Below are 12,500 nucleotides of genomic sequence, written 5' to 3'. Positions count from 1 at the left end.
CATTTGCTTGTTCTTATCATGCAAACCACGAGGATTTCACCACAGCTGTAAACATCTGTTCTGGCTCCAAAATTGGTGCCCTTGGTTGAAAAAGATTTGAACAATTTTCCTGCCAGCGTTTCTCACAGTCGTATTAAAGTAACTCTGTGAGGGTCAGAAAGGACAAATGACTCAACACTTCACAACAAAGAGAAGAGTTATGTGTTAAATCAGAGTCTTGTTTTTCTCATCCGTCCTCTCCCATTAGTCTCTTCACCGCTAAGATTTATTTGGCGAGCCAGCCAGGAGGCCCGAACCCATCTAGTGTTTGGAACCATGAGCAGCTCTTATTAAATGCTGCGGTCACACTGATGATGCTAGAGCTCAACGTTAGCGATATAACCGAGGGTCATCTCGCAAACATCGTACGCCCTCGCCTAGGTGACCCAGTCAGGACTAATCTGACCCCCTTCCCTCCATGGATCGGCCCTCTTTCCCCGAGCCATCTCAACACTTGCTTAGCGATATAGTTTTATAGATTTGAGGTTTACAAACATTCTGTCATCAGTTTTGATTTCCTGAGTAAGTGTAAAAGTCGTTGGTAGAGAGAGAAAAGACGACAGGCAGCGTTCTTCGTAGTGACCTTAATAAATATATCTGTTTTTATTATTAGTGCATGAATGTACATGGGAATGTGGAGAAGATCCCAGAGGGGGTTTGGAAACAGCTGAGGTTTTTATTGCACGTCTGCGATCCAGGAAAAGAGGAGATCAGTGTTGAGTCTGTCAAACGATTCACACCACGATGGCTTCCTTCACGCCCTGAGGAGGAAACACACACGTCAGACACCTGCTGCACATCTCAAACTCAAACTCACACTTCAGACTTCTTGTTCAGTTCTTTACATTTCAGAGAGATTGTGAAAGTCATTTAAAAACAGAACATAAGATGATACTGAGCGACACAATGACAGGAAGCAAGTAGGCAGTATGGGTGGGAAAAAAGTCTATTTATGTAAGAATCGAGATTCTTATCTTCAGAGATTTTAAAATCGATTCTTAACTTCCAAAAACCGGGCTAATCAGTCCCTCCCTGCCACGTGCTAATGCTAGCTCTTTAACTCAGTAGAATGCTAATGATTGTAGGCGGAAAGGCACGGATGACAAAATACAAAAAAATAAATATGTTTCCTGTGTTCACCAGAAACCAGATCCTGTGAGCACAGGAAGGTGAACAAGATCCTCTTTAGTGCTCATGAGAATATACCAAACATGTTACACTTTCTCGTGGTGCTCAACAGAAACTTATCTTTGATTTTCTTTCCTCCCATGTCCTCTTAGTGCGGGCTTTCCCAACCTTGGGGTCCAGACCGCATGTGGGGGGTCGCATGGAATTCAAATTGGTTCCCCTGAGAAATTAAAACCCTCACTTTGTACACAGATCTCATCCTGGCCTCTGTCACAATAATTCACCTGAAAAAGCCTGAATGTGTCAAAAGAAGTTAGCGAGCCACTTCCTCAGGGCGTCGGTAGAAAGGTGACAAGATGTGAAAGTTTCGGTCGACTGAACTGAAAGAAGAATTTGAGGATTTTGTTCCTCGCTCTGCAGAACTGATGCTCTCTTTGACCGCAGCGTCAGGTTTCAGTATCACACCTGCACAGGTTCATCAGAGGATCCTTTTTCTCCAACACTAAACCTCACACACATTCTGGCTTCACATGTTCATTCTCAGAGTGAAACGATCATTCCCTAACCCAAGATCACAAGAGAACTACAAGATCACAAGAGAACTACAACATCAGAGGAGAACTACAAGATCACAGGAGAACTACAAGATCACAGGAGAACTACAACATCAGAGGAGAACTACAAGATCTTGCAGGAATAAAGAGAACGTGTAAACAACATGTCTCTTTGTCTCTCTGAGTTTGATTTGTTGTTCATTCTGTTTTGACGTCATGTTGATAAAGTGATGGAGAATACGATCAGGAGTTTGTATGTTGTGTTTTATTTTGAAATTGACCGGATGCTCTGTGCGTTACCTTGTCTGACTTCCTGTCTGGAGTGATCTGCTCTCTCTAGTTTGAAACCGATGTAGTGAAGCTGCTGACTCCTTTAAGAGACAGACTGCAGCGCTTGATGTTGAAATATGAGCACTGACTAGAGTGGGAACAAACTCTGTTCTGACAGACTGTGGTGTGCAAGCAGTGTGTGGAAGTGAGAAGAAGTAAAGCCAGGCTTTATGCTAAGCTAGGCTAACACCAGCCAGGAGTCGACATCTTTAACTTTTAATCTCAATAAGAAATCTTCTTCTGCTGATCTCTCCCTCACCTCGTCAGTTTCTCTCAAAGGAATAAAACATGTTTGTTATTGTTCAGATTCAGAGACCTGTTGCATCATGGGAGGTCACACGATCCGTCCTGGTTTAATAATCACAACATGACATCTGTGCAGATCGTAAGCTGAATATATTTATGTGCACAAAGGTTTCATGTAAACATCACTTCACCTCTCTGACCTCTCTGCTGCTGCTGGTCGTCTTCAGAACGTTTCAAACTCTGAGATACTTTGAGGGTTTTAGTTTAACAGAGCTACTCCACATGGCGTCCATATTCTTTAATCTGTTTTTCCTGGACGTCAGTGAGTTTGTCGCCTGTTTCACATTCTGACAGAGGAGATGGCGGTCTCTCCTTTCCAGCTCCTGACGGTTACTAATGAGGTCATAAATCTCTGCTGTCAGATATCTAGAGCCACTGCCTCGTTTGTTTGAATGTCTCTCGTGTAATTTGGTTAAATTCTCGACTGTCACTTGTTTACCTTGGTGAGTTCGGGGAAAAGCTCCTGCACGGCGATATCCAGCAGGACGTACGTCATCTGAGGAGACAACAAAAGGAGGTTGAGCTTGTGGAGCTAAATAAAGTCATCAGTCAAACCGTCATTCTGAGGAGAGAGAGAACGTTTGACTTTTTGTACTTCACAGATTCGGGGAGGAACTTCCTGTTTTTATTCCTCGTCTCATCTCCTGTCATCTTTTTACTACACCTACATTTTAATTCCTCCAGCTGAGGAGACGAGGGTGTGGTGGGGAAGATGGAGGTTTGAAAAAAGCCCCTAAATGAAGGCGTGTCCTAATAGCACCCATATGTTGCACCACGCACAATCTCTGTCCACACAGCATCTGATAGATTCAGTTTAATATAAAATTCAGTTTCCTCTTGCAAACATTTGATTCATCTGGTGCTTTTATTTTGAAGGTGGACAAACTGAAGTGTGGTGCTTTTATTTTGAAGGTGGACAAACAGAAGTGTGGTGCTTTTATTTTGAAAAGTGGACAAACTGAAGTGTTGTGATTTTATTTTGAAGGTGGACAAACAGAAGTGTGGTGCTTTTATTTTGAAGGTGGACTAAGTGAAGTGTGTTGCTTTTATTTTGAAGGTGGACTAACTGAAGTGTGTTGCTTTTATTTTGAAAGGTGGACGAACTGAAGTGTGGTGCTTTTATTTTGAAAGGTGGACGAACTGAAGTGTGGTGCTTTTATTTTGAAGGTGGACTAACTGAAGTGTGTTGCTTTTATTTTGAAAGGTGGACGAACTGAAGTGTGGTGCTTTTATTTTGAAGGTGGACTAACTGAAGTGTGTTGCTTTTATTTTGAAAGGTGGACGAACTGAAGTGTGGTGCTTTTATTTTGAAGGTGGACTAACTGAAGTGTGTTGCTTTTATTTTGAAAGGTGGACGAACTGAAGTGTGGTGCTTTTATTTTGAAGGTGGACGAACTGAAGTGTGTTGCTTTTATTTTGAAAGGTGGACGAACTGAAGTGTGGTGCTTTTATTTTGAAGGTGGACTAAGTGAAGTGTGTTGCTTTTATTTTGAAGGTGGACTAACTGAAGTGTGTTGCTTTTATTTTGAAAGGTGGACGAACTGAAGTGTGTTGCTTTTATTTTGAAAGGTGGACTAAGTGAAGTGTGTTGCTTTTATTTTGAAGGTGGACTAACTGAAGTGTGTTGCTTTTATTTTGAAAGGTGGACGAACTGAAGTGTGGTGCTTTTATTTTGAAAGGTGGACAAACTGAAGTGTGGTGCTTTTATTTTGAAGGTGGAAGAACTGAAGTGTGGTGCTTTTATTTTGAAGGTGGACTAACTGAAGTGTGTTGCTTTTATTTTGAAAGGTGGACGAACTGAAGTGTGGTGCTTTTATTTTGAAGGTGGACGAACTGAAGTGTGTTGCTTTTATTTTGAAAGGTGGACGAACTGAAGTGTGGTGCTTTTATTTTGAAGGTGGAAGAACTGAAGTGTGGTGCTTTTATTTTGAAGGTGGACTAACTGAAGTGTGTTGCTTTTATTTTGAAAGGTGGACGAACTGAAGTGTGGTGCTTTTATTTTGAAGGTGGACGAACTGAAGTGTGTTGCTTTTATTTTGAAAGGTGGACGAACTGAAGTGTGGTGCTTTTATTTTGAAGGTGGACAAAGTGTTTGTGTGTACCTGCTTGTTGAGGAGCGGCTGCTGGATGCCGTCAAAGAGCAGGCGGATGCCTTCATATTTCGCCTCCTCGCCGATGCACTTCACCACAAAGTCTGAAACCACACACACACACACACACACACACACACACACACACACACACACACACACACACACACACACACACACACACACACACACACACACACACACACACACACACACACACACACACACACACACACACACACACACACACACACACACACACACACACACACACACACACACACACACACACACACACACACACACACACACACACACACACACACACACACACACACACACACACAGAGAATCAGGGTAGCTGTCTCAGGGGTTGTCAGTTAGTTTTAGGGAGTTTGGACATGGTGATGTTTCTGACCTGGTAAATACTTCATCATCTCCTCAAACGTCTGCTTGGCTCGGATCTTTTTGTCCTCTGTTGTTCGCTCGACGCTGCTCTCACAGAAGACGGCGTCTGCAGAAAGAAATCACAAAATAAAAACATAAACCGTCTTATCTTTCTGGACCTGAAGATTATAAAGCTGACACCACCAGCATGTTGTGCTAAATGTTCTCTGAAAACCTGAGCACACACACACACACCTCTCAGCTGTGTGATGAGGGACACCATGTGGTGCTCCTGCAGGATCTGCTCCAGCTTGGACTGCATGTACTGATCCATGTAGGCTTCAAACGTGTTCTTGAACAGGATCCTCCCCGCAGCCAGGACGTGGTGCAGCCAGTCCGACGTGTGAAACACCACCCGACCTGTCAATCAAAATCACAGACTGAGGAGGATTCAACACTCTTTAAGAATCTTCTCAACAGCTTCTTTGTGAGCGCAGCATTTAAAGATACTGGATGTTTTTTAGGAGATTAAAGCTCAAGGTTTTTGAGGGTTGATGACCAAAGGAGTCGACGTCAGTGACCATTGTAGGTCTTTGATAAACGCAAGTTTCACTTCCTCAGAAACGGCATCATTGAGGTGTTGAAGTTAAGGAGAATTGTCCTCTTCACAGTTAAATAGAAGTCCCCTGATGATGAAGTGAAACTGACTCACAGAAAAAAAAATCACTCACATGTTTGTCATATATTTAAACTGTTAGTTTGAAAATGTCTTCTTAAAAGAACCTAAAACAAGGGGCGCTGGTGGCTCAGTGGTTAGTGCCATGTACAGAGGCTGTAGTCCTCAAAGCGGGCAGCCCAGGTTTGAATCCAGCCTGTGGCTCCTTTCCCTCATGTCATTTCCCACTGTCTCTCTCTCTGATTTTTTCCTATCTCTTCATTAAAGGCACAAAAATATATCTTTAAAAAAGAAGAACCTATCTGTCGGCCCCTCCTCCTCCAGAAGCCCCACCCCCTGCAGGGTGTAGTGTGTACGTTTACTGCTTGTAGCTACACTGCAAGCTAACGCACGCTAACACAAGCTAACACAAGCTAACCGCCGTGTTTGTCACCTTCCTGTCCAACAGGAAGTAGACCAACTCCACGTCCACGGGTAAAAGACAACACAAGGTTCACCCTTGTTTTAGAACGAGCTTTATCCACTTGGTGTTCCTACATAAGTCAGTATTTTATTTTGAAGGTCCCTACATAAGTCTGTGTTTTATTTTGAAGGTCCCTACATAAGTCTGCATTTTATTTTGAAGGTTCCTACATAAGTCTGTATTTTATTTTGAAGGTTCCTACATAAGTCTGTATTTTATTTTGAAGGTTCCTACGTAAGCCAGTATTTTATTTTGAAGGTTCCTACATAAGCCAGTATTTTATTTTGAAGGAGAAAGCTGCTGACTCTTGTCTTTTAGAGTTCCTTAAGAATCACTTACCGACATACATCATGCAGTCGTACATGCCGTTAACGGAGACCTTCTCCATGAAGCAGTTGAGGTTGTGTTTCCGGTCTGAAATCTCCGTCAGGTTGGCGTTGTTCTTGAACAGGTCGGTGAAGAGCTGCGGGTCAAAGTTCAGAACGTTCAGCATTGTTAATATTCAAACACTGGAACATCACGAGAGGTTAAAACGTTCATCTCCACATGTTCTCCTATCATCAGTTCATGGCAGATAATAGGAACTAATGAGGGAATAAATGATCATATGTAACAACAATCCGACCCGGACCGTAAGGTCTTCAAGCCGTACCAAGAGTTAGACCAAAGTCCAGAGTGGGGGAAGGGGGGGGGGGGTGTCTTTGTCTTTAGTTATTGCGGTATTTTCTTTTTCTTGACGTTTTATTTTGAAGGTGGACAAACTGAAGTGTGGTGCTTTTATTTCGAAGGTGGACAAACTGAAGTGTGGTGCTTTTATTTTGAAGGCAAACACATCAGGATTGACCTGACCTCATGGTTTGACCTTAAGTGACCTTGTTAGTGCTGCTGGTTTCTACACAGACCTCCTCACTGGATCATCTGCACTAACGGGACCCGATACAAACTTTGGGGGAGTTTACGGCGGCAGCTTTGAGTGGAGGACGACGTCCAGGAAGTGACTCGACTCGAGATGTAACGTTACATTAGAGGACCGTTGAGGCTCGACTGCAGAATCCATGAGATCAAAAAGATTTGTAGTTTTTTAAGGCCTTCACTTTGTATATTTTTTTCCACTGATTTCACCTGAAAACTGAAACTTTTTGTGGCGTTTGGCTGTTTTGTTCACACGACAACAACAGCGTTTTGGGATGCTTTTAAACTGAAAGTTATGAAAACAGATTCAACAGTAGCTGTGTGCGAGTAGGTGGACTAAACAACAATGGCCGACTCCCGGTCCACATGTTCTCTGAACTGTAACGACCCCACCTCATCGCCCGTCCACACTAAAGTTTACACCTCATCGCTCTGTGGAAGGAAGAGGATGTGAGCCAGTTGTTTCATCACAACGCAACACCGCCACCTACTGGTCAGTCTGTTTCATTAAAAGGTTAAACTCCTCCCACTCCTTTAAAGAGCTCTAAACACGAGCTCTAAGAACGACTCAAACAGGAAGGAAGTTAATTTCCTCTCTATCCTGATAAAAAGTAATCTGCTGCTCTGATTGGACGAGGAGAAACGTCCTGTGAAGTTTCACCTTCTTGTTGTTCTCTGTGGTTGGGCTGAGGATGGTCAGCTCGGGCCGGCTGGGTTTGGGTTTGGGCGACTCACAGGAGTTGAAGAAGGACTGGATGAAGGGCTCCAGGTTCTGTCCTTTCTGAGAGACAAACAGAGTTGATGTTGAAGTTGGTTTTAAAAAAAGTAAGGGAGGTAAATGTTCCTAAAGTGTCGGGGTGACTCACCTCTTTCATCAGCTTTCCAGGGACAGACTTGAAAATCTTCCCTGTGAGATAAAGACTCGTTAAAGAAGCTCAAGAAAACATGCGAGATTAAGAACAGGGAGCAGAGGGGGCGGGGAGTCAGAAGACCTGCAGGGAGCTGTCAATCAATCAGAACTAAAGACGACATGGAGGCTGGCGGGGAATCATGGGAGTGATTCTCTCTGTTAGGTGGACCATGGTCAGAAACAATCGCGACACGTTTCACCTGAATCAGAGTTTTTTTTATGAAGTGTACAAACCGAGGTTGACATCCGGCAGCATCCTGTCCAAGAACTGAGACTCCACGCTGTGTGGAGACAGGAAGTCAGCCAGCAGCTGACTGTTACTGAGCTCTGGGTGCTGCAGGAGTCTCTGCACACGCACACGCACACGCACACACACACACACACACACACACACACACACACACACACACACAGAAACATGAGGAATCTAATTGTACAGTAAAGAGATTTCATCAGTGCTCTCCTCTAAAGGCTGCAGCTCCTTAATATTAGTGGACCTTTGTAAAGTAAAGTTTTCTATCTTCCATTAAATCTCCTTCCTTTAAACTGAACCTCATTCTGTTCTGTTATGCTGCCCTCTAGTGGCCAAACACTGAATGTACATGTTTAGTTCTTCAGCATTACAGAGTAAAAACTAAATCATATTTAGCTTCTCCAGATTTTCTTTTATAAGTATTGTAGACCAGACTAACCGAGACCGAGACATACCCGAGACCAGAGTGCTCCGAGAGCGAGACATTTAGGGATCGAGACAGAGTCATGACCAAGACCAAGACCAGGGGAGACCAAGACCGAGTCAAGACCAACATCAAGACATTTGGGGATCAAGACTGAGTCAAGACCAAGGCATGGCGAGACCGAGACCGAGACCATAAATATCTCTGAAAAATCCTCATCTTGTGTTTAGGGGGCGTGTCCCTAACTCAGACCGCAACAATGGGAAGGCCTCGGCCGTAACCGGGGGATACAAATCAAACTACATTATTATGTTATTCCATTTTTTTTTTTTAAAAGGAGGAGGCGTTTCCTTCTAATCACAGTAATGACGAGGAAAAAGCCGGAGTCCGAGACATACCGGGTAAAAATGCTTTTGATTCTGATTCGAGATCGAGACCTTCTAAAGGTGGTCTCCAGACCGGTCTTGGTCAAGTACTACAACACAGTTATAAATACCTGTAAATACTCCTCGAACTCTTCCCGTTTTGAAACGAGGAACTCGTAGTTCTTAGGTCCAATGAGTCTTTTGGAAGGAAGCTGTGTGTCTGCAAAAGTGCCTGCACAGAAAACATTCAGTTAAGAGTCAGGTCCATGTAGCTCTATGAGAGGAAACAACACACAGAGACAATCAGACATTATTTACCGTGGAACTCGGTGAGTTTAGATTCCAGCACGTAGAACTCCAGATATCGTCTAAAGACCGACCACTTTTCAGTTTCATGACCAACTGCAGGAAAAAAACGACAAACATCAACATGTCAGACCATCAGTTAAAGGAGACATATTATGAACAATCCTCTTCTTCAGTGTTTTTGAACATATATCTGGGTAACCTGAGAGTCTACTGACCCACAACATGTGAAATAAACCATCCAGTCCTTTGTTTGTGGTCTGCATAAGTCTTACAACACAGAGAACTCTGTTTCAAATGTGCTCTCCTTGTGATGTCACAGTGGGATTCTCAGGGGTGCAAACTCATCAGGGATGAAAAAGGTGACATGGATCATGGATCCCTAGGGGGGTCCGGGGGTATGCTCCCCCAGGAAGATTTTTTTTTTTTTAAATATCAGCTTTAAAATGTGAATTTCTTCTTTTTTTTATTGAGTTTTTAACTTGAACAGTACAAATCGCTGCATGATGTACAGAATACAAAATATAAAGCCACCCATCCCTACCCAAACCCTCTTATCTCCCCAATCCACCACCCAAAACCACCCTCAGTCCCCCCCCCCCACCGCAATGCTTTTAACAACAATGATAGCATAATGTACTGTCTACATTTACACATATACATACATTTATCCACAAACAGCTAGTTAACACAAATAATCCAGGCATTTGCAGCTGCTCCTATTAAACCCCATAATCATCAACAGTGCTATGTGTCATTCCAATTTGTTATCCCAGTAACAGTAGTGAAATAGGCTATGAATGGAAACCACATTTTACTGAACTCAGCCTTTTTCCCCCTCATGGTGCATTTAATCTTTTCTAGTTTTAGATTGAACATGACTTCCTTCATCCACCTGGCATGGGAAGGAGGCTTAGGACCTTTCCAATGTAACAGTATCAGACGACGTGCTAGCAAGCAGGTGAAGGCGATAACATTACAAAAATTTCCTGACCAAATAGCGTTTTCTGGTTTTACACTAAAAATGGCAGTAAGAGGATGTGGCTCAACTGATACATTGTAGGCCTTGCTTAAAGATTTAAAAATGGTCTCCCAAAAAACATGCAAAGAAGGGCATAGCCAAAACATATGAATTAAGGTGGCCGGTGCTGATTTACATTTATCACAAGTGGGGTCCAGATTTGGGGAGATTTTAGCCAACTTGGCTTTTGTAAAGTGGAGACGGTGCACAATTTTAAATTGTATGAGCCCGTGTCTGCTGCAAGGAGATGAAGAGTGAACTTGTTTAAGAATTGCATTCCAGCGCTCGATTGGTAGCGAGTAGTAGAAGTCTTTTTCCCATTGTGTTTTAAGTTTATCTAATGGTTGAGGAATAATTTCACAAATAGTTTCATAAATCTGGGAGATTAACCTTTTCTTATCTGCATTAAGAGATAGCAACTCGTCAACTGGAGAAGTTGGAGGTATGTTTGGAAAGAAGCTGTATTGTTTTCTAACAAAGTCCCTTAGCTGCAAATATCGAAAGAAGTTTATTCGTGATAATTTGTATTTTATCACCAGCTGGTCAAAGGATGCAAATACTCCATCCAAAAAGAGGTCTTTAATATACTGTATTCCATTCCCATGCCAGGCACGGAAGGCCATGTCCATTAAAGCAGGCGTAAAAAGATGATTAGACACTATAGGGGCCATTATTGAAGGGCTTCGGAAGCCAAAATGTTTCCTAAATTGTAACCAAATTTTAAGTGTGTGGATTGCCACAGGATTTTTCATTGAACTACATGCAGAGATCCGTAAGGGAGAACAAACCATTGAATAAACAGGGACTCCAAAAGACTCTGCTCGGACCCAGTCTGGCACATTCTCACTGCTGTGACCTTTGACCCAGAAGATAATTTTTTGAATGTTGCTTGCCCAGTAATAATACAAAAGATTGGGCATGGCCATTCCCCCTGCCCTCTTGTGCCTCTCCAGGAAACGCCTGCTAATGCAGGGTTGTTTATTATTCCATATAAATTTTGTGAGAATTTTATCAATCTGAGTTTAAAATGTGAATTTACAGAAGATTTTATCATTCAGACTAAAGAAGCAGTGCAAACAATCAGAAAAACACAATTGCTTGTCGATATCTATGTTCTGTTCTATCTTTTTGATAAAGCTTCAGTGAAACATGAAGAACCCCATGATGCTCCAAACCTTCAGTCCCTTTTTAGAAATGGGATGAATTTGCAGAACAGAGCTTACCATGTTCCACTAAGAGGTGATGTGAAGGACAGTCACTGTGCAGGTATCTCTCAGAGTCTGAGAGAACATCATCATACAGTCATCAAGTGTGACAATATTTTATCTTCTATCATTAAATATGAAACATTATCAATATATGAACCTGATGTTTTATCTCCTGTTGATTCTCATTAAGTTTATATTCCCTATCTTATTACATGTGTTGACACTGTCACATTTGTTATCACTTTAATGTTTCCTGAGATAATAATGAAGCAGAGAGCTGTATGAAGTTACCTTCAGCTAGCACACATTTCTCTCTCTCTTTACCTCTGTCTACCAAACAGTAAATATGATCAGACAGCATGTTGAACAGAAAGGCTGGCTCGCTAGCCAGACTTTGAATCTTTCCACAGTGTTTTCACGGAAAAATAACGTTATGTAAATTAGCCATGTGCTGCACATTGCGACTCATTGAATCAGGTTTCATGCTTCTTGCGGTCGGCGCGGCGATATTGCGCAATCGCGGTCGGCGCGAGAATGGTCTGAGGAGGACCGCTCGCCCAGCCGCGCACCTCCAAGATTTTGTAACAACGCAGATGAGTTTGTGCCGACCGCGTTGCTCATTGCATTTAAAGAGACACACACACCAAAACGGAGCGTTCTGAGAGAGCTGGTTTATACAGGGTCACAAACCTCCTCTGGTGCTTGATTCATGTTATATTTTGACCAAAGCACAGATGTTTCATTTAGACCACAGGGGGACTGTTTGAAAAGGTGGAGGAGGGGACTGTTTGAAAAGGTGGAGGAGGGGACTGTTTGAAAAGGTGGAGGAGGGGACTGTTTGAAAAGGTGGAGGAGGGGATCATATGTCCTCTTCAAGTCCAGGAATATCAAACTTTATTGACTTTAACGTCACATATCAAATAAAAAACCCTGACGGAGCTGCAGCTTTGCAAAGTGGAGTCAAGTTTCAAGTTGGTATAATGTTTAAAGAGAAATGTCAGGAAGTGACTTCGTGCTCACTCACCTTCTTTCCTGTCGTTGCGTTCCACGTCGATGCAGAAGACGGGGACCTTCTCCCTCTTGGCCTCGTCGTCACAGACGTCGATGAAGGGGATGCTGATGCTCCAG

The 12,500-nt window shown here is 42.8% G+C and overlaps 1 protein-coding gene across 4 annotated transcripts in view; it reads right to left on the bottom strand.

The window, feature by feature from the left end:
• Positions 1-618: 618 nt before the first annotated feature.
• LOC132985429 (sorting nexin-14-like) overlaps positions 619-12,500 on the bottom strand; it is a 27,501-nt gene continuing 15,619 nt past the window's right edge. For all 4 annotated transcript variants that reach the window (XM_061052794.1, XM_061052795.1, XM_061052797.1 and 1 more), the window contains 12 exons: positions 12,397-12,500; positions 9,156-9,239; positions 8,969-9,069; positions 8,030-8,141; positions 7,752-7,792; positions 7,547-7,666; positions 6,313-6,436; positions 5,090-5,254; positions 4,866-4,961; positions 4,460-4,551; positions 2,797-2,853; positions 619-800 (listed from right to left, as the gene is read on the bottom strand). The exon at positions 12,397-12,500 is cut by the window's right edge and continues 83 nt beyond it. In XM_061052794.1, coding sequence (XP_060908777.1) covers positions 774-800; positions 2,797-2,853; positions 4,460-4,551; positions 4,866-4,961; positions 5,090-5,254; positions 6,313-6,436; positions 7,547-7,666; positions 7,752-7,792; positions 8,030-8,141; positions 8,969-9,069; positions 9,156-9,239; positions 12,397-12,500 — 1,123 coding nt within the window. In that variant the 3' untranslated portion in view covers positions 619-773. The remainder of the gene's footprint in view (positions 801-2,796; positions 2,854-4,459; positions 4,552-4,865; positions 4,962-5,089; positions 5,255-6,312; positions 6,437-7,546; positions 7,667-7,751; positions 7,793-8,029; positions 8,142-8,968; positions 9,070-9,155; positions 9,240-12,396) is intronic.

Source organism: Labrus mixtus, chromosome 12 (genome assembly GCF_963584025.1).
Source record: "Labrus mixtus chromosome 12, fLabMix1.1, whole genome shotgun sequence".
Taxonomy (NCBI): domain Eukaryota; kingdom Metazoa; phylum Chordata; class Actinopteri; order Labriformes; family Labridae; genus Labrus; species Labrus mixtus.
The sequence above is the reverse complement of the archived record's forward strand: the minus strand, read 5'-3'. Positions and strand labels throughout refer to the sequence as shown.